The sequence below is a fragment of the Orcinus orca genome, chromosome 18 (assembly GCF_937001465.1).
Source record: "Orcinus orca chromosome 18, mOrcOrc1.1, whole genome shotgun sequence".
Classification (NCBI taxonomy): Eukaryota; Metazoa; Chordata; class Mammalia; order Artiodactyla; family Delphinidae; genus Orcinus; species Orcinus orca.
Window position 1 is genome coordinate 73,927,313 of NC_064576.1, and position 20,505 is coordinate 73,947,817.

Below are 20,505 nucleotides of genomic sequence, written 5' to 3' on the forward strand. Positions count from 1 at the left end.
TCATAAAATTTCGTGTAGAACAAATCTAATCCATTATATTAAGTGTTCTTTGAGCATGGGTATGAGAGATGAACTGGGAGGTTGTAATCCTCAGGTGTAGAGTGTATGACTGCGACAGATGTGCCTCTCAGTTGTCTGCTGGTTAATAGTGAATACTGAGGTGGCAGAGAAGTACTTGCTGCCGTTTGAACTATTTGAGTTTGTTTCACTACAAGAGACCGTAGAGCCATATTCTGGAAATTATAGTCTTAGTTGAGCTCGTGAAACCTACAGGTCAGGGAAGTATATTAATCTGTTGCCCCTTTTCCTACAATTATGTTTGTTGTTTATGGTTGGAATAAAAACTGAAGCCTACTGTGCACACTCAAGGAGGGAAACTACCCACTTGCTGGGTAGTTTGTAAAGATGAGCAGTAGGTAAATCTCTTGAAAACGATTTACTCGTAGGGTTGGATAACGCGGGCCTCCTATTAAGTTCTTACCTTGTTCTCCCTTGACGAATGAAAGGTCAGACTCTTACTTAGGCACCTTTATCCAGTTCTGCCAGTGACCCCCTTTATAGCACAGCCTCCTCTCAGCACAGGGTCTGGTTTTGGAGTTCAGTGGTTTGCATCGCATGTGGTCACCATGCTTCCTTTAGCCTCCTGCAATCTGGAACATGTTCATAGTCTTCTTCTCTTTTATGATACTTACATTTTTAAAGACTGTGCCCCTCCCCCTTTTAATCTAACATTCCTCGTATCAAGTTTGCCTGATGTTTCCTTCTAATTAGATGCAGGTTGTGCATTCTTTTTTCTTTTCTTTTATTAATTAATTTTTTATTTTTGGCTGCATTGGGTCTTCGTTGCTGCACGCTGGCTTTCTCTAGTTGTGGCAAGCGGGGGCTGCTCTTTGTTTTGGTGCGCGGGCTTCTCATTGCGGTGGTTTGTCTTGTGGAGCACGGGCCCTAGGCACACGGACTTCAGTAGTTGTAGTTGCAGCACGTGGGCTCAGTAGTCGTGGTGCATGGGCTTAGTTGCTCCGTGGCATGTGGGATCTTCCCGGACCAGGGCTCGAACCTGTGTCCCCTGCATTGGCAGGCGGTTTCTTAACCCCTGCGCCACCAGGGAAGCCCCGGTTTGTACATTCTTGGCCGGAACAATTCATAGTTAATGTGTCCTCGTCAGGATATCACATACAGGCACACAGTTCCTTCTGCCCCTCGTTGGTAAAATTAATTTTGATCTCCGATTCACGATGTTCAGTTTCTCCACTTCATAATGACTGTTTTTTATGCCCTTGTAACTAGTAGGGAGACTGTGGGAGACACAGATATTCTTGTTCCTCATCAGAATCTCCCCCCAGACTTAGCATTCACTGATGATTTTTGCCCAATCCAGTCTTTACTGTGATGGTTGTGCTGCTAGTTTTTAGTAGCAGAGGAGAGTAGCGTGGTCAACTGGAAAAGAGTCCACAAGCTAGAAAGGTAAGGGAAATGCTTTATGGATGTTGGAAAGAATAACATAGTCTACTCGGTTAACTGAATCAGATAAACTTATACTGGCAGAGACTAATAAGGAACTCTTTTTTTTTTTTTCTTTTTAAATAGATTTAAGAAAAATGGAGTGGAAAGTACAGAGAGTTCCCAAATTGCCCCCCTCCCCACTTCCCCCTAATGGTAACATCCTTGGCATTAGTAAGATATATTTGTTGCAGTTGATGGGCCAATGTCGATACGTTATTATCTGAAATCCATAGTTTACTTAAGGGTTCATTCTTGGTGCTGTCTGTTCTTTGATTTCTCTTTGTTTTGACAAATGTATAATGATGTGTCAATCACTACAGTATCCTGCAGAGTGGTTTCACTCTGTGCTCCACGGATTCCTGCTTCCCTCCTCCTCAACCCCTGGCAGCCACTGGTTGTTTCACTGCCTCCATAGTTTTGCCTTTTCCAGATGCCATGTGGTTGGAATCGCAGAGTATGCAGCCTTTGCAGATTGGCTTCTTTCACTGAGCAGTGCGTATTTGAGGTTCCTGCATGTCTGGTCCCAGCTTGGTAGCTCATTTCTTTTTACTGCTGAATTACGATTTATTGTCTGGAGGTACCAGAGTTTATCCATTCACCTACTGAAGGACATGTAGGTTGCTTCCAAGTTTTGATAATTATGAACAAAGCTGTTATGAACGTGCATGTGCAGGTTTTTGTGTGGGCATAACTTCTCAGCCTCTTTGGTTAGTACAGCGCTGAGCACAGTTGCTGGATCGCGTGGTAAGAAGAGTATGTTTAGTTGTGTGAGGAGCTACCAGCGTGGCTGCACCATTGCACATTCCCGCCAGCTGTGAGTGAGAGTTCCTTTTGCTGCACATCCTTATCAGCGGGTGCTGTTGTCAGCGTTTTGGATTTTAGCTGTTCTATTGTAGATGTGTAGTGGTGTCTTGTTTTAATTTGCACTTCCCTGATGACATATGATGTGGAGCATCTTTTCATGTGCTTGTTTGCCATCTGTACATCTTCTTTGGTGAGGTATCTGTACTGGTCTTTGACCCATTTTTAAAATCAGGTTGTTTGTTTTCCTGTTGTTGAGTTTTAAGAGTTCTTTGTATATTTTGGATACCAGTCCTTTATCAGGTGTGTCTCTTGCAGAGATTTCCTCCCAGTCTGTGGCTTGTCTTCTCATCCTCTGAACCGTGTCTTTGGTAGATGAGAAGTTTTTAATTTTAAGTATTAAATTTTAATTTTAATAAAGTCCAGTTTTTTCCTTCATGGAAATGCTTTCAATGTTCTTTAAATGCTTTTGGTGTTGTATTGAAAAGTCATCACAAACCATCAACAGGTGTAGAGTCGTTGCGAGTGGGAGGCCCCGGGAACCGAGTCGGAGGTCCCTCCCATTGCATCGCGTCATCTCCTTGCACGTAGGAAAAGTGATGACTAAAGTTCTGTCCTACTCCAGTTCAGATGAATAAATAGTATCTTCATTTTTATAAGATGATTTATTCATAATTCAAACAGAACATTGTTCAATTTTGGGGGGAAATAAAAGAAAGTCATAAGTGAAGATTACAGTTTGGCATTTTGGGCTAAATTTTTTTCTTAAATGATAAAACAATACAGATATCACATCCTTTGCCAAACATTCTCATTCAGTCTTGGCCTTTTTTTTTTAAGAAATAGTGTATATGGTACAGTTTGTTTTATGCTTCACAGTATTACCAAGATTAGGAGAAGTAATGGAATTTCACATCACAGTAGCCTTTGCCAGTAAGCAGTCACAGGTGCCCTTTGGTGTTTTACCTCTACGTATAATGAAAGTTACTCATTCAGTGTCCTTTTGAATAACTTGGGGGAAAAAGGATTCTTTATATACTTAATTATACTTAATAATACTAATAATAGAGTGCACTTAATTCTATCATTTTGGAACAGTGATTAAAGAAATCAAAGGTTGTAAAGCAATTATACTCCAATGAAGATGTTTATAAAAAAAAAGAAATCAAAGGTATTTCCCTATTTTTATAGATAAGCAGCAAAGATGAAGATTTTTTAGACCTTTCTGTTGACGTGGAACAAAACACATCCATTACTCACTGCTTAAGGTAAGTGCAGAGTTATTTATTTTGACATGTAATGACTGTCTTTGGGTTTAGAATATTTTTAAATGAATACATACCTTTCTGGTATAGACAGAATCATTTTGTGTTTTACACAGGGGTTTTAGCAACACAGAAACTCTATGCAGTGAATACAAATACTACTGTGAAGAGTGCCGCAGCAAACAGGAAGCACATAAACGGTAAGTCAGCGTGTTTGACATTTATAGCAATTCTTTGCCAGTGCTGTGGATGGGCTTTTTTAGCTGAAAGCGATCTAGGACAATTTGCAATGAGAAAACATTCTTTCTTTTATCACCAACAGCTCAGACTCATTAGGTAATTCCTAGATAAACAGTATTCAACTCTGTACCCTCAGGTGACTTTCTGCATTTAGTGACTGTTTAATAATCATAAACCAATACAGTTAACATATTTTGCTTTGAAGCTTTCTTGATTATGTAAACTTTTTCTTGGTGAGGAAGGATGAGGGGAAAGTACTTTACTCACCCTCACCCTAGTTTCCACTGTTCCTACATGGCATTTTGTACCTTCTCTCAGTATATTATTATGAAGACGGTATTTTGGTATCAAGGAATTGAATCATCATCATCATCATCATCCTCCTGATTATTTTACTTTTTAGTTTGAATCAAACTCAGAAAAGTTAAGTGAACAATACTAACAATGTGTTTTTTTTACCCTAAACCATTTGAGAGTGAGTTCCTGATATGATGTCCCAATATCCTGGACACTTGGGTAGCTGTTTCCTACCAAAAAGGAAGTCTCCTATGTACTGTATCCATCCAGGTCAGGAAAGTAACACTGATGTGTTACTGTTATCGTAGACCTTATTTTACTGTCACCAGATATCCCAATAATGTCCTTTATAGAAAAAAGGATCCAGTCCAGAATTACACATTGCATTTAGTATTCATGTCTCTTTAGTCTTTTTTACATTTAGAACAGTTCCTTAGTCTTTTCTTGACTTTCATTATCTTGGCACTTGAAAATTACAGATTAGTTATTTTATAGAATGTTCTTCTTTGGGTTTGTCTCATGTTTTTGTATGATTAGGTTCAGGTTATGTATTTTAGGCAGGAATCACACAGAAGTGGTGCTGTGTTCTTCTCATTGTGTTCTTTTAAATGGCACACGATTCTATAATATGTGTCAGGTGTCAGGGTTCCTAAGACACTCCTGGATTTGGTGATTGACTAGAAGGACTTGCAGGACTCAGCATATATAGTCGTGCTCACAGCTGAGATTTATTACAGGGAAAGGGGACAAGTACAATCAGTCAAGGGGAAGCCAGGCCAGCTTGCAAGAGTCCTGTCCCCGTGGAGTCACACAGACATACTTAGTTCCCCCAGCATCAAATGTGATAACACGGGAGAAGTGTTGTCTCCCAGGGAAGCTCCTTACCAACTCGGTGGCCGAGATTTATTGGGGGCTGGACACGTAGGCATCCTCTGCCTGGCATGTGCCAAAATTCCAGGCTCCCGGGGCTTCCCTGGTGGCGCAGTGGTTGAGAGTCCGCCTGCCGATGCAGGGGTCACGGGTTCGTGCCCCGGTCTGGGAGGATCCCACATGCCGCGGAGCGGCTGGGCCCGTGAGCCATGGCCGCTGAGCCTGAGCGTCCGGAGCCTGTGCTCCGCGACGGGAGAGGCCACAGCAGTGAGAGGCCCGCGTACCGCCAAAAAAAAAAAAAAAAAAAAAAAAAATTCCAGGCTCCCGGAAGGAAAGCAGGTGTTCAGCATAAACCATATGATTTGCACAGACAGTTCTCAGGGGCATCGAGACACGCTTGTCAGTTAGGAAACGGTGGGGACACCCCCCAGTCAAGTTCCCAGATGTTAGCCCAGGACCATCCTCGCACCCGGCCTTTCCGAGGACAGTCTGAGGGCTGCTCTGGGACTCTGTCTTGCACATCCCGTGACTGGTACTGTTCTCTCTGGACACTTGACTAAGGTGCTATCTCCCAGGAGTCTTCACTGTGCTTTTCCCCAGTTGTAATTCATATGTATTTTGAGATTGAAAGTTTGATGAGAAATGGGGATATTTACAGTTTTTTTCATTTTTTAAATCTCAGTGAGGACTCAGAGATTCCTGTTTTATCCCGTGGGTAATGATTGTCTCGTTTATTTTCATGTTCACATTATCCCGATTTGGCCAGCAGGAGCCCCTTCCCGCTGCCTCCTGTGTCTTTTGCCCCGTCCCTTCGTTCTCCAGCCCCTCTTTACTCTGCAGTGCAACAAGATGTCCAGGCTCGCTTTGTACCTTCCTTGCCGCCCACGCTGGTACCAGCCGTTTCTCGAAGGAGCCCTGGTTCCTTTTAGGGGGAAAATAACGTTTAAAAACCAGGACCATGGTATAGGTGTGCTCATTGCCGTTGCCATGTCACTGTTCCTGGGCCCACTTAGTGAACAGAGCTGGAGGACATGCGTGCTCGTGTGTGTACATATGTACACACATTTACATCTGTGCTTATTTATCTGTTGGTCTCTCTGTATCGAAAAACCACAAATTCACAACAGTACCTCCAGTTTCATCCAACACCATAGGGTTTATTCTGGTTTTCTCCTTTTTAATATTTGTAAGCCCCTCCTCTGACAGTACAGATTGGCTCCCATTATCCTTATATATTTAATAGTTTGGTCAGTGCCCCTGTAGGTAGCCAGGCTTATCACCGCACCCCTGCCCCCCAGAAATAAACCTGCATCTGTATGCTCAATGATCTTCAACAGATGGCGGTGGGAAAACTGGGTATCCACATGCAAAAGATTGAAGTTGGATCCTTACTTCATACCATTCACAAAAATTAACTCAAAATTGGTTAAAGACCTAACCATAACTCCTGAAACTATAAAACTCTTAGAAGAAAACATAGGGGAAAAAAAAGCCTCACGATGTTGAGTATGGCAGTGATTTCTTGAATATGACACCAAAAGCACAAGCAACAAGAGCAAAAACAGGTAAATGGGACTGTATCAAACTTAAAAACTTATGTGCAACAAAGGAAACAACGGAATGAAATGACATGAATGGGAGAAAATATTTGCAGAATATTAACAGAATGGGAGAAAATATTTGAAAACCAGATATCTGATAAGAGGTTAATATCCAGAATATAAAGAACTCACACAACTCAACAGTAGAAACCACATCACCCAATTAAAAATTGGGCAAAGGACTTGAGTAAACATTTCTCCAAAGATGACATACAGATGGCCAACAAGCATATGAAAAGATAACATAACTAATTATCCGGGAAATGCAAATCAAAACCACAGTAAGATACCACCTCACATTAGTTAGGATGGCCACTTTCAAATAAAAAGAGAAAATAATGAGTGTTGATAAGGATATGCAGAAAAGGGAACTGTGTATTGTTGGTGGAAATGTAAAATGTTGCAGCCACTGTGGAAAACAGTGTGAAGGTTCCTCAAAAGTATTAAAAATAGAATTACCGTATGATCCAGCATTCTGCTTCTAAGTACATATCCAAAAGAACTGATAACAGGATTTTCAAAGAGATATGTGCATTCCCATGTTCATTGCTCTAGTATTTACAATAACCAAGAAGAGGTGGAGGCAACTTAAATGTCTGCTGACAGTCACACATGGTCATAGGTCGTGTTCCCCTCACCCCCAGCACCATGTGCCCCAGTTAGTCGTGCTTGACGTTAAGTTTATAAGAGGAAACTGTGGAATTTTATGTACAATTATTAAGCTTTTCTGTGTGGTCAAGACTTGCCCTTTTTCTTTTCTAATATAAAAATTTAAAGCTATAAATTTTCCTCTAAACGCTGCTTTGGCTGTGTTCCCACAAATTTTAACATGTGGTATTTGCGTTATCATCCATTTAAAAATCTATTCTAATTTCCCTTGTGATTTTGTCTTTGTCCCATGGATTATTTAGAAGCATATAGCTTAGTTTCCATATTTCAGGGGGATTTTGCTATTTTTTTGTTTTTTAATTTTTGTCAGGAAAATATATCCTGTGATCTCTGTCTTTTGGAAGTTATTGAGACTTCTTTCATTGTCCAGTACATTAATGAATGTCCAGTTGTACTTGAGAAGAACATATATTCTTCAGTTTGAAATGGAGTGTTCCATAAATGTTGATCAGATCCATAATTTGGTTGTTCATACCTTCCCTATTCCTACTGACTTTTTTTGTTAGAGAAGTCTGTTAAAGACTTTAACTCTGTGCATTTATCTGTTTATTTCTTTAATTCTATCACATTTGGTATTTGGTACTTGAAGACTGTGTCCTCTTGATCAGTTGGCCCTCTTTATTATGGAATGTCCTTCTTTTTTTTTTTGGAATGTCCTCCTTTATCTCTAGTAACACTCCTTGGCTTGGGTTCTACTTTGTCTGATATTAGAATCAGCCAGAGCCAGCTTTGCTGACTTTGTTAATGTCTTTTTCCATCCTTCTACTTTTTAAAAATAGTTTTAAATTATGATTAGATATTATCTAATTATAATTAGATAATAGGAAGGTAAGTACCTCTTACGTCAGTGCAAAATGAACACACCTTATTGTTTTAAAGATGTAAAAGCAAGAAAATGTATATCATAAATTCATCCAAATTTTAATCATTGTGTAGTAGGTAAATGCCATTTAAAAAAATCTAAATGGAAAATTAACTTATAAGTCAGTTTACAGAAGATAAAAATCAATGTCGGGGACTCCCCTGGTGGTCCAGGGCTTAAGACTCTGTGCTCGCAACGCAGGGGGCCCGGGTTTGATCCCTGGTCAAGGAACTAGATCCCACGTGCTGCAACTAAGACCCGGCATAGCATGCATGCATGCGTGCGTGCATACATAAATCAATACATTTAAAAAATCAATGTCTATTTCAAACTTTAACTAAAAAGGAAGAAAAAGTTCTCTGTCCTCCCGTTTTTTTCTTCAGCATATTTGTCTTTTGGAGAAAACATTACATTCTGAGACCACTTTTTTAACAACAGTGACAGAGATCAAGAGCTCCCTAAGGTCACCTTTCTCCACACATGTTTGAATGGAAGGAAAACCAGAATCCTATCAATTCTTTTGTGTGTTGGTGGAATTGGTGTTTCAAGCAGGAAATGAACTTCTTAGTTCTTCCTTCTGCTGCACAATGTCCATAATGAATTTGACTCAGCTTATGTATGTGTTCATTTCTTCCTGAGCCATTTCAGTATGAGAAAAATTTTGTGAGATAGTCTCTCATCATCTATAAAATGTGGCTCCACAAATATTTGTGTTTGACTTTATCCTGTGTCTCTTCACAAGTGTTGGGTTTCCTCTGGGAAGAAGTGCTGCTGGGAGGATTCGTGTTCCTCCCGTGTTGTCTGATGGGGCGTATTTTATAAGCCAGCATTTGGACATGTTCTGTTTTCTCCATTTGGGCCTTTCCCCCTCTGCTCTGGCTTAATTTCTAAAAGCACATTTTTCCTAACCCCCAGGCCATATCTGTCTCCTCTTCCTAATCTTAACTGCCTGTATCTAATACACTACTAACATATTTAACACTTAGAAAAATCCTTGTGGGTTTGCACCTCACTGGACATTTTCAAAGGATAGTTTGCTTTTATTGTTTTGAAAGAGTTTGTTTTAGCAACTCTGTACCAGTTTAATTGAACATCTGATGTTTAAGAGTTGGATTACTGTATATATAAATATATATCTTGACTTTTTTACTTTCCGTATTTTCCCATGCCATTTAGAAACTTTCAACAACATTGTTTGAAGTTGTAAAATACTCTGTTGTGTTTGTATTGTAATGTATTTCAGCGTTTCATGTTGTTGAATAGCTAGGATTCTCCTACTTTTTCACAATATAAAATAACTCCAGAACTGAATTCTTCTCAGAAGTCTTGTATTTGAGATGATCTATTTAGTTTCGATTACTGAGGCAAAGGCCATAAAGGCTGTTAATTCGTATTGCTAGATTGCTTTCCAGGAACGATTAGGTTTTACATTTATTTTCGCTAACGTTTTCCAAAAGCCAGGTTAATAAACACTTCTGGAATAATAAGCTACCGCACCACATTTAAGACCTGTAGAATGCAGATCTAGAATGATGCTGTAAAATGAGTTGTTTTCACTTCGTTAGAGGCAGAGGTTTAATAAGTTTCATTTTTTAATCATGAAAAGTGTTTTGCTTCACTGAACACACACAGAATTCAGTTCTTTAGTGTTTGTCAAGTACCTACGTGTGCTAGGTGGAGAAATATAATAAAAGAGATGGTTCCTGTCCGTCCGGAGTCCAGACCCTAGAAGAGAAAGACCCGTAATCATCTAAATGTTTTATAGTGTAATAAACTGTACAGATATGAAGTGAGTGTGTAAAGTGCTGATGGAGGGTTGAGGAGAACAGCTATTTGCGCCAGAAGATCAGGCGTCGGCGCTGAAGTGAAATGGGGGAGCAGAGGCATCTCGGGGAGAGGCTGCCCGGAGGGGTCCTTCAGGGCATTGGGGGATGGGGAGGCCCATGCTTTACAGGTGAAAGCTTCACTCCTGCATTTCCAGGTTATTTTATTCCCTTTCCAGGATGCACGCAGCCACCGCTCTCACTAAGGAGCTGTTTCTTGTCTCTGGCAAACGCCTTTAATGGATGGTCTTTAATGCTTTTCTCACTGTCTCCTGCTCTCAGTCTGTTACTGAATTATATAGCTGAATAGAACAAATGGATCTCAGCCTCCATTCACCTCAGAAGGAGTGAGCAGCCTTAAGGAACTGGTTTTTCCTGCAGCTGGCACAGTGACCTATATTTCAGAAGTACAGAGTTCTTAATAAAGGAATGTACCATCATATCTCTTTGGGAGCCGTACCGAGTGCTGTGTCAGATTATGTGGTTTGGTGATGATGGGGGGCAGGGGCCGTCTTAAGACTGTCAAAATTTTGCTTTGCTAATACAAAAGTCATGGGTAGAAATATGCAAAAGTGGGCAGTGCCAGGCTATGAAAACTATCAACTGCTACTTGAATCGTGAAGTTTGATAGTTCTTTTAAGGACATGGTGAACATCTTATGAAATTTTGTTTTCATGTTTATTTTAACAGGATGAAAGTTAAAAAGCTGCCCATGATTCTAGCTCTGCATCTGAAAAGATTTAAATACATGGATCAACTTCATCGATACACAAAACTTTCTTACCGGGTCGTTTTTCCCTTAGAACTTCGTCTATTTAACACTTCAGGCGATGCAACCAATCCTGACAGAATGTACGACCTCGTGGCCGTCGTGGTTCACTGTGGAAGGTAACAGGGCCGTGGGCCATGGTGGCAGGATGCTCGGTGGTGGGCAGGTGCACGCACAGGACGCTTGTGAGCCGCTCAGATATGCAGGCCCTTTGGAGGTTTCCGTAGCCCTCGGTGCTGTAGGACGAAAATAAGTTTATTTCAAATGGATATTTCAGATGCATTTTATCATTTCATTCGTAAAACCTTTACATATTAAAATAGTGTGTTATTGCCTGGATTTGATACTTGTTCTTATTATTTAAATATTATTCTGGGAACTTTAAGTCCTGTGAGTTTTTCGTTTCCTTTTTTCTTGATTATTGGTAAAAAAAAAAAACACTGCTTAAAGCGATTTTACAAAATAAGTTCTTTCTGAGATTAATTGGATATGTTCATCATGTTAATGATTGTGAAAAACGCTTTAAAAGGTTTTGGCGATAATCTTCAAAGATAAGCTTTCTGATTTTATAAGTCCGTGTGTTTGTTTCCTGTTAGCCAATAGAGTGTACTATCTCATCTATAGATCTTAATTTATAGAATAGCTCAAAAAATTTTCAAACCACAGGAGTGTCACATAATCAACATTTATATTTGGAACATACAGTCTTCATTGACTGTTTAGAATTTCCTGTAATAATTTTATTTTTTATTTATTTATTTTTGGCCACACTGTGCAGCTTGTGGGATCTTAGTTCCCCGACCAGAGATGGAACCCAGGCCCTGGCAGTGAAAGTGCGGAGTCCTGACCCCTGGGCCTCCAGGGAATTTCCTCCTGTAATAATTTTAAAACAGGTCACTCATCCTTTTCCCCCTGGCTGTTGCAAACTTGTACTAACAGCATGTTGTACTCCAGCCTCTCCTTAGCTGTCCCTCCCTCTCCCAGCTTTCTGCTCAGAATATGTCAGGACAGCTGGGAGGGAGTCCACTTCTGTCACAGTCTTTAACCTCCATGGTCTGTGTCAGCCCATCTCCTGCCTCTTATCCTCAGCAGAAATCTTTGTTTTCCATTTTCGGAGCATTATGTTTCTAAAGAAAGAGTGATGACATCTGAACAGAGGAAAACAATATCGGGTACCTTACAGAACCCTGGTGTGATGATCAGACTGGAGGTTTATTTTAGCATTAAAAGTGGTGTTTTTTTTTAAGTTTTGAGGTATTTTCCTCTACAGTGAAAAAGTACTATCTTTGTGTCATCTTGTCACCTAAGATATTCATCTCAACTATGGAATCAAAGATCTGAGGAAACTTGGAGGCAGCTTATTCTTATATCTGAGGTTGCTACTTTTAAAATAGTATTCACCATAAAGAATAATCTGTGTTGAAAATTACTTCAAAGTCTGTAATATAATAATTGTGGTAGAATTATAATTTGATTTTAAAAGTATATATAAGCTTTTATAGTGAGTCATACTTAAACTGGGAGAGGTTAAAAATCTTTGACGTGTTCTTTGTAAAGAATTTCTTTTAGGGACTTCCCTGGCGGTCCAGTGGTTAGGACTCTGCGCTTCTGCTGCAGGGGACACGGGGTTCGATCCCTGGTCAGGGAACTAAGATCCTGCAAGCCACGAGGCACAGCCAAAAAAAAAAAAGAATTTCTTTTAAAAGAAATAATCCCACCTTTATTTTTACATTCTTCTAGATTTCTGTATTCCAGATTTGTTGAAAATGAGATGCAGAGGCAATTATAATAATTATAATGGTGCTAAGAGTTAAGTACTTAAAGCTAGCATTAATAATACTAAAAAAAAGTCACTTGTTTAAAGAAGTTTATGAAGTTGGAGCTTGATTTCAGAGCCCAGGATTCGATATCTGTACTTTTTCAAGCATCACATGGAATCCTTCCTCGAGAAAAACTATTGCCGAGGGTTGAGACTCAGAAATAACTACGTGCGTTGTTTTGTAGTTTAATTCAGCGTGTTCTGCCTGTGATCACCTCTCCTCCCCCCAAAAAAATGCTAGAAATTTTTATTTACATCTTTTATAGAGGCAAATTGGAAAATCACTTCAAAAATAATAATTTTAGGGCTTCCCTGGTGGCGCAGTGGTTGAGAGTCCACCTGCTGATGCAGGGGACGCGGGTTCGTGCCCCGGTCCGGGAAGATCCCACATGCCGCGGAGGGGCTGGCCGCGTGAACCGTGGCCGCTGAGCCTGCGTGTCCGGAGCCTGTGCTCCACAACGGGAGAGGCCACAACAGTGAGAGGCCCGCGTACCGCAAAAAAATAATAAAAATAAAATAAAAATTAAATTTAAAAAATTAAAAAAATAATAATAATTTTAGGGCTTCCCTGGTGGCACAGAGGTTGAGAGTCCGCCTGCCAATGCAGGGGACATGGGTTCGTGCCCCGGTCCGGGAAGATCCCACATGCCGCGGAGCGGCTGGGCCTGTGAGCCATGGCCGCTGAGCCTGCGCGTCTGGAGCCTGTGCTCCGCAACGGGGGAGGCCACAACAGTGAGAGGCCCGCGTATCGCAAAAAAATAATAATAATAATAATTTTAAAAGGCAACAAAGAATTTTATAGTATAGCTTTATATAAAGAGAACACTGGTTATATCTCTCAGAGTAGAGTACTGATTATTTGGTCTTAAAATTGAATGCCAGTTCAGATCAATGTAGCTTGATCTTTTGGGGGAAAGAATAGGTAAGGAATATTTTTATCTGTTTCAGTTTTTCTACTTTATAAAACGTGGAATATAGGGCATAGAAGAGCAATGCTAATAAACTTTGTATAAAATTAACTTTTATTTCTCTTTGTTTCAGTGGTCCCAATCGAGGCCATTATATTGCAATAGTTAAGAGTCATGATTTTTGGTTGTTGTTTGATGACGACATTGTAGAAGTAAGTAGTTTCCTAATTTCTTGTTTTTCTTCAAAGTTGTGTGTGTATTTTGCTCTTAACTTTTTCCTTCCAGCTTCTCATTGTATATGACAGGTCTTCAGATTGTAGTCTAATTTCTACTTCTTGCTCCCTAACATCCAGTCCCATTGCTGTAATGGTCAGCTAACCTTTAAAATATTTAGAGGGCTTCCCTGGTGGCGCAGTGGTTGAGGGTCCGCCTGCCGATGCAGGGGACACGGGTTCGTGCCCCAGTCTGGGAAGATCCCACATGCCGCGGAGCGGCTGCGCCCGTGAGCCATGGCCGCTGAGCCTGCGCGTCTGGGGCCTGTGCTCAGCAACGGGAGAGGCCGCAGCAGTGAGAGGCCTGCATACCGCAAAAAAAAAAAAAAAAAAAAAAGTTTAGAATAGGCACTTCCCTGGTGGCACAGTGGTTAAGAATCTACCAGCCAATGCAGGGGACACGGGATTGATACCTGGTCCGGGAAGATCCCACGTGCTGCGGAGCACGTAAGCCTGTGCACCACAACTACTGAGCCTGCGCTCTAGAGCCCGTGAGCCACAACTACTGAGCCCGCCTGCCACAAGTACTGAGCCCGCATGCCACAACTACTGAAGCCTGCGTGCTTAAAGCCTGTGTTCCACAACAAGACAAGCCACCTCAATGAGAAGCCCTCACACCTGCATAGCAACCAAGAGCAGCCCCTGCTCGCCACAACTAGAGAAAGCCCGCGTGCAGCAACGAAGATCCAACACAGCCATAGACAGATAGATAGATAGATAGATGAATAAATAAAATTTTAAAAAATGTTTAGAATAAAACAAGGGAAATCTTTCAACAACAGAGCTAGTTTAAAAAAAAACACTAGGGCTTCCCTGGTGGTGCAGTGGTTGAGAGTCCGCCTGCCGATGCAGGGGATGCGGGTTCGTGCCCCGGTCCGGGAAGATCCCACATGCAGCGGAGTGGCTGGGCCCATGAGCCATGGCCGCTGAGCCTGCGTGTCCGGAGCCTGTGCTCCGCAACAGGAGAGGCCACAACAGTGAGAGGACCGCGTACCGCAAAAAAAAAAAAAAAAAACACTATTAACAAAATAACTTATTGAGCTATAAGGCACAGTAAAGCATGCAAATTTTAGACAACTTAAATTTTTACATGTGAATGCGTGCCCACACGTAACCGCCATCTAGATCAAGATATAGTATATTTTCAACACCCCAAGAAGCTCCCTTATTCCTCCTCCTGGTCAGTACCCACAGCTTTCCTCCCCTAGCCACCATCCTCTGGAATCCACTATTTTGAATTTTACTATGTTACTGTGATGAATTTTGCCTGTGTTTGAATACGAGGGGCTCATCCAGTATGACTGCTTTTGTGTCTGGCTTTTTCACTCATCAGTACCTGTGCAACTCAATCTTGTTGCCTGCAATGGTAGTTCTTTCTTTATTGCTGTCTGATTTTCCATTGTACGGCTATACCACGTTAGAAACTTGACTTTTTGTCCATTGTTGACTATTACAAATAAAACTGCCTTGATTATCCTTGTACAAGTCTTTTGTTGGACATAGGCCCTCATTTTCCTTGGGTATATTGTAGATTGAACCATATGAAACAGCCATTTTTGTAGGTCCCAAATGGTTGACAATTAGTGGTTTCCTATAGTTCAGGGTAGAATAGAATTGCTGGGTCACACACAGGGTGATTGTATGTTCAGCCTTAGAAGATGATGCTAAACATTCTCCCCAGCGTCTGTGCCATTTTACGTTCCTCCCCGCTATGCATGAGAGTTGCATTTGTTCCACGTTCTCACCAGTACTTGGCATCGTCCGTCTTTTTAATTTAAGCCATTTGGGTTGTGCAGAGCTGTTTTATGAATGAGAAAATGAAAGGCATTATTCTAAGAAAGCTTGAAGATTTTATTGGATTCAAGCAGTTCAAAGAGCTTGTTTTTGTACTAAAGTTTGTGTTTTGCCTCACAGAAAATAGATGCACAAGCTATCGAAGAATTCTACGGGTTGACGTCAGATATCTCAAAGAACTCTGAGTCTGGCTACATCCTTTTCTATCAGTCCCGGGACTGAGGGAACCGCGATGAAGAGAGACCTTCTGCCTCATTTCTTCTCTGGTTATTTGGGAAAGGAACAAGCACCAGTTTTCCAAGAAAAGAGAAATGCAGGAAGCTCAGGGGGCAGTAGCACACTTTGCACACAGTAAAGCAAAGACTGGATTAACACGCTCTTCCTACCGTGGTAGTTGATTGATTTGCTCAGGTATCATGCTGTCTGCACAGTTCCATACAACGAGGCAGTGAAATCAGAGATACCAGCTCCTCTTGTAAAACAGCCTTCCAGTAATTGACATGCATTTTCTCTTCATTAATTGCACCAGTAATGATTGAACTCCTTGGGGGTGCAGTAGAAAGAAAAGGAATCTGTGAGGTTGTACTGACAATTGCAGGAGATGATGTTGAACACACTGCATACATTTGCCTGGTTGAACACATCGAGAAGCAATACTGGGTGGTCTTTTCAAGCGTAAACCAGAAATACTTTTGGGCCCAACACTTGCAGTTGCCTTCCTGATGTAAAGAAACTAACAGATACTAGAATCCAGTGTCAGGAAGACAAATACGTTTGCTTCTCTGAAGAAGCTTATAATAATATACAGTATATGTATATCTAGGGAACAGTTGGTCAAAAGTGGCTTTTTGTTTCCCCAAGGGGAAAGACTGGCTTTGTAATTATAATTTTTTTCCTTATTTATTTTACTTAAAACTGGTAGAGTCTAAGTATTGTATGAAGTGCCCATGATTCTGTCGTAAATTTCAGCATATTTTTATTAGTTTTTGTCAGTTTAATCCTTTTGTTTCTGTTTTTAAGGTGAATTTTAAACTGTTTTAAATCATAAGTTACCTTAAGAAAAATAGCAATGAGAGGAGGTACATACTCTTTTTCGGGAGGAACTGATATCTCTGGCTAAAGATTTGTCCTAGTTGTCACTTATTTCATTCAGTTTTAATTTCAGTAAAATTAAAAACTATCCCAAATTCCCTGTCATTGTGGAATGATCTAAGAAGTCCTGGTGCGGCAGTGGTGTGCGGCCTTGAGAGTTCGTCAGTGTTCTGCTTCAGGTTGAGGCCACGTTTGGAAAACTCATGTCATAGCAGCTATGTTACTTTCAAATGTTCTTTATCCTGGAAAGAAGTGATCCATCCCAGCCCCAGCTCCTGGAGAGCTAACAGACCCTGTGAGGGTTACATTTTAATGAGGTCGACCAGAAGTACTTTGAAAGCAAGTCTTTTTTAATTTTTTTTCCCCTTCCACCTTTACAGATGTTATTGGAATTTAACTTTGTGTTTAAGACTTCATTCTGTTGGCAGTTTGAAGAAGTAATATGCGTGATGTAAGATGTATGTAAACCGTTGCAGTTGACACTTTGCCATGCATCAAGAAGTTGTCTGACAGTGGCCGAGTGTAACTTGCTGAAAATAATTGAATATGTATTCAAGATAATAGCAATCAGGCCTTAGATGTTCTTTATTCATGTTTTTTCGAGGCAGGAATCTTTTTCTTTTAATCGTTGTAATTTTGTAAACTTATTTTACTAATACTGTTGAATCTGAAAAACAAGCAACAAAAAAATGTTTTGTCTGCTGCTATTATTAACATTTATTATCTGTATCTTTTAGCTCAGGAAATGACTTCACCTGTTCGTTCCATGGATCGATCTTTAACAGGGTCACTTTAGCTAATGGGGCTGTTGAAACAGATGTACTGGGAGAAAATGATGATATATTTTGACAGATTGCTTTTTAAGAGACAGTTTCTAAAGCCTTGCCCTGGCTGGAATGGTTCTGGTACAGATTATATGGCCCGCCTGATCCACCACCACGGCACAGAGAATCACAACCAAGAGTGTGGGCAAGGTGATAGCCGCGGAGGTGGAGGCATTTTTTATTTTGAGGGCTTTAGCCAAATTGTCTTGGAATTTAAAGCGCAATTTCTGCAGCTTTCAGTATGGAGACGAGGAGTAACGTGAAGCTGAACCAGTTTTTCCTTGCGTTGGGCCACAACATGTATGAGAAAGAGAGGTGAAGTCATTTGCATAAAGGTACAGCCTTGGGTTACTACGTTGTGTTTGTTTTTACATTTTGCATTTAAAAAAACGTACAGTGAAGTAAAAGCCAAGGTTAGATTTCCTATTAAAGCAAGTTCTAGCGTTGTTTTTGAGTTCCATGGTAGTCACACACTGTTCACATCTACACCCTGTTTAATAGGATGACTTGTCGGGAGGGGACGATGGGGTGACGGTTGTCAGTTTTCTGTGTACACTCTGAGTGCAGCTGCATCTACGTAAAATGTCTTGAAGCTTCTCAGAAATACAGTATACTTTAAAAACATGTAGGGTTAGGGTCGGGGGAAAAATGCAGATATAGTAAGTAAGAAAAGTGACCCATATCGAATGCGTTGTGAGGTTGTGTGCTGGTCCGACTGATGGAACTGAGGGGTGGGTTTCAGTTGTAAATGGTGGCTGATTGCTGTCTAACTGTGTACATGTATGTTGGGATGGCTATCCCATATTTTGTATATTGGAATAAAAATTTCTATAAATTATCATAACTGAAAGTAAATATTCTAAATTAAGTCTCACTTCTAAGTCACATGGCTTCTGTCTTGGCGGCTTTACCTTTAGAAGTTGGCTTGAGACAGGAGCCCTGAGACTTTGGGCAAAGAGAAGAGGTGAGGAATGTAATATATGGGTCTCGTCGCCTCTAACCATCCGTGTAGGGTTTTTTCTTTCCTTGACGGCAGTAGAAAGACCTCACTCCCATAACTTACTACTCTTGATACTTTCTTTAAATCTACTTTTCAATAAAGATTCTCTCATGAGGTATTTACCTGGGAGTTGGGAGGCTAAGGCGCTCAGGTCCTGGCTCTTCAGTGAATTTAACTGTGTGACCTTGGGCAAGTCACTTAACCTCTCTGTGCTTCAGTCTCCCTATCTTGTAAAATGGGAGTAATACCTACCTCACAGGGTTGTTGTGGGGATTAATTAGATATAATGTCTGTAAAGCATCTAAGGTTCTTGAAGAAGGCGCTATATAAATACAAAATAATATCTATTAAAGTTGGTTTATTTGTGCTTGTGGGGTTTTGTGTGTTTTTTCCTTTTTTCCTCAAATGCATTTGCAAACTAGAAGTACTACACACTTCGGACACTGTGTTACTGGTTTTGCTCAGAAGTTACTACTTTTGTGACCCAAAGAGATTTTCCCAGAACACATCCCATTTGTGTAAAATAGCATTCCGTACGTGCCTGCGTGTTTCTTCAGCACGTACCTTGCATTTATTTGTCTTTATTTAGTAGCATTGTCCTTCCAAAAATCCCAAGTTTAGAAATGTAAACTTAGAATCTCAGAGGGCAAGGTATCTTAACAGTCACTGTTGCTAGCACCCCTCCTCCCTTCCAGGGTGGTACTTGCTCCTGTAAAATCAGCACTGAACTTGAGAACTTGAAGCTTCGTCAGCTGTTGAGTGACTGCTGTTTATTTATCCTCACCATTCTTGGGAACCCTGGCCTGGAGGCGCTCTTGTTTATTCACGTCTCTGAAGGACTGTTCTCAGGGTGAACACCGTACCCGTAGGTGGGGAACTGAGATAATCATCTGTATCATGTTGAACTTTGAGTAAATGACACTGTCTGTTTTCAAGAGTTTTTCGTGGACTGTTGAAAAGCCAAGACCACCCCTCCCGTTTTCCAAGTTCCCTTGTCTTCCAGTACCTGTGCCTGTTATTTGAAAGCTCTTCCTCTTCTCCTCATTGATGTGTTTTCTGTGATAACCCTTTTTTTTAAATCTCCAGAGCTGCTGAAATAGCCCTTCATTTTTGAGTTGAGCATGTGATAGGCCCTGGACTCAGCATTTTACGTTTCTTAAAGCTTCATCTTGAAGACAGTGTCTATGAGGTTCATTTTACAAAAGAGGAAACTAAGGCTTTTCAGAGGTTAAGTGATTTTTCCCAAAGTCACTCAGCTGGAAGGTAGTAGATCCAGGTGTCAGTGGATCTGAACCCCTTGTTTCCCTGTGGAAGGTTCTAAATTACTCTCAGGAATTCTCCCTCAAGCAGCCACTATGGACCCCTGATTTCTGAAGAAACAAGCTTGCACGATCCATCATATGCCACTTAACTATAATCCACCTTAATACTGGGTTCCTTTCTTAAATTTCCTCACCTGCTGTCCATGATGTGCCCTATAATTAAACTGATCTAGGACTTAATGAAAACGTCATACCTTCTAATTGTTTTCAAAGAAGCAAAACTCTTTGAAGATCAAAAAAACAGTCCCACTCCACTGAGAAGTCGTTCCCGAATCTGGATAATGAGCAGAATCACTGGAGGAATCTTACAAACGTTCAGATTCCCGAGATCCATCCCCGAAGATTTTGACTGAAGATGAGAAATCGAGTTCTCAAGGGCTTCCAGGTGATTCTCATCACCCAGGTTTGGGCCTGTGTTAGAACTCACCTGAAGTTCTAGATCAGGGTTTCTATAAGTTCACTGCCAACCTGGAGTTGACCTGTTGGGAGCATTGTCAAAAAGTGAAATCATCTAAGGAATACTCATGGGATACTGAAGAGGGACAGAACTCTTGTCTTTACGTACAGCATTTGAAGGGCTGCCGTCTAGGGGGTGTTTTGCTTCTAGGGTTGAGTTGGGACATAGCAGTGGGAAGAGCAGAAAGGCCCTTGGGTACAAGGGAGAGCTCTCTGTTGGCTCAGCAGTGAGAGAAGATAAGAAATGAAGCCTCGAGCAGACGCGTTTTACCATTGGCAGGTGGGGTGCCTAGACTGGCTCAGAGGTTGTGCTAGAAA

The 20,505-nt window shown here is 40.9% G+C and overlaps 1 protein-coding gene across 3 annotated transcripts in view; it reads left to right on the forward strand.

The window, feature by feature from the left end:
* The window catches only part of USP12 (ubiquitin specific peptidase 12), a 78,296-nt gene extending 59,513 nt beyond the window's left edge, over positions 1–18,783 (forward strand). For all 3 annotated transcript variants that reach the window (XM_004281775.3, XM_049701296.1, XM_033409439.2), the window contains 5 exons: positions 3,496–3,572; positions 3,686–3,769; positions 10,622–10,819; positions 13,561–13,639; positions 15,614–18,783. In XM_004281775.3, the coding sequence (XP_004281823.1) occupies positions 3,496–3,572; positions 3,686–3,769; positions 10,622–10,819; positions 13,561–13,639; positions 15,614–15,715 (540 nt within the window). In that variant the 3' untranslated portion in view covers positions 15,716–18,783. The remainder of the gene's footprint in view (positions 1–3,495; positions 3,573–3,685; positions 3,770–10,621; positions 10,820–13,560; positions 13,640–15,613) is intronic.
* The last annotated feature ends 1,722 nt before the right edge of the window (positions 18,784–20,505 follow it).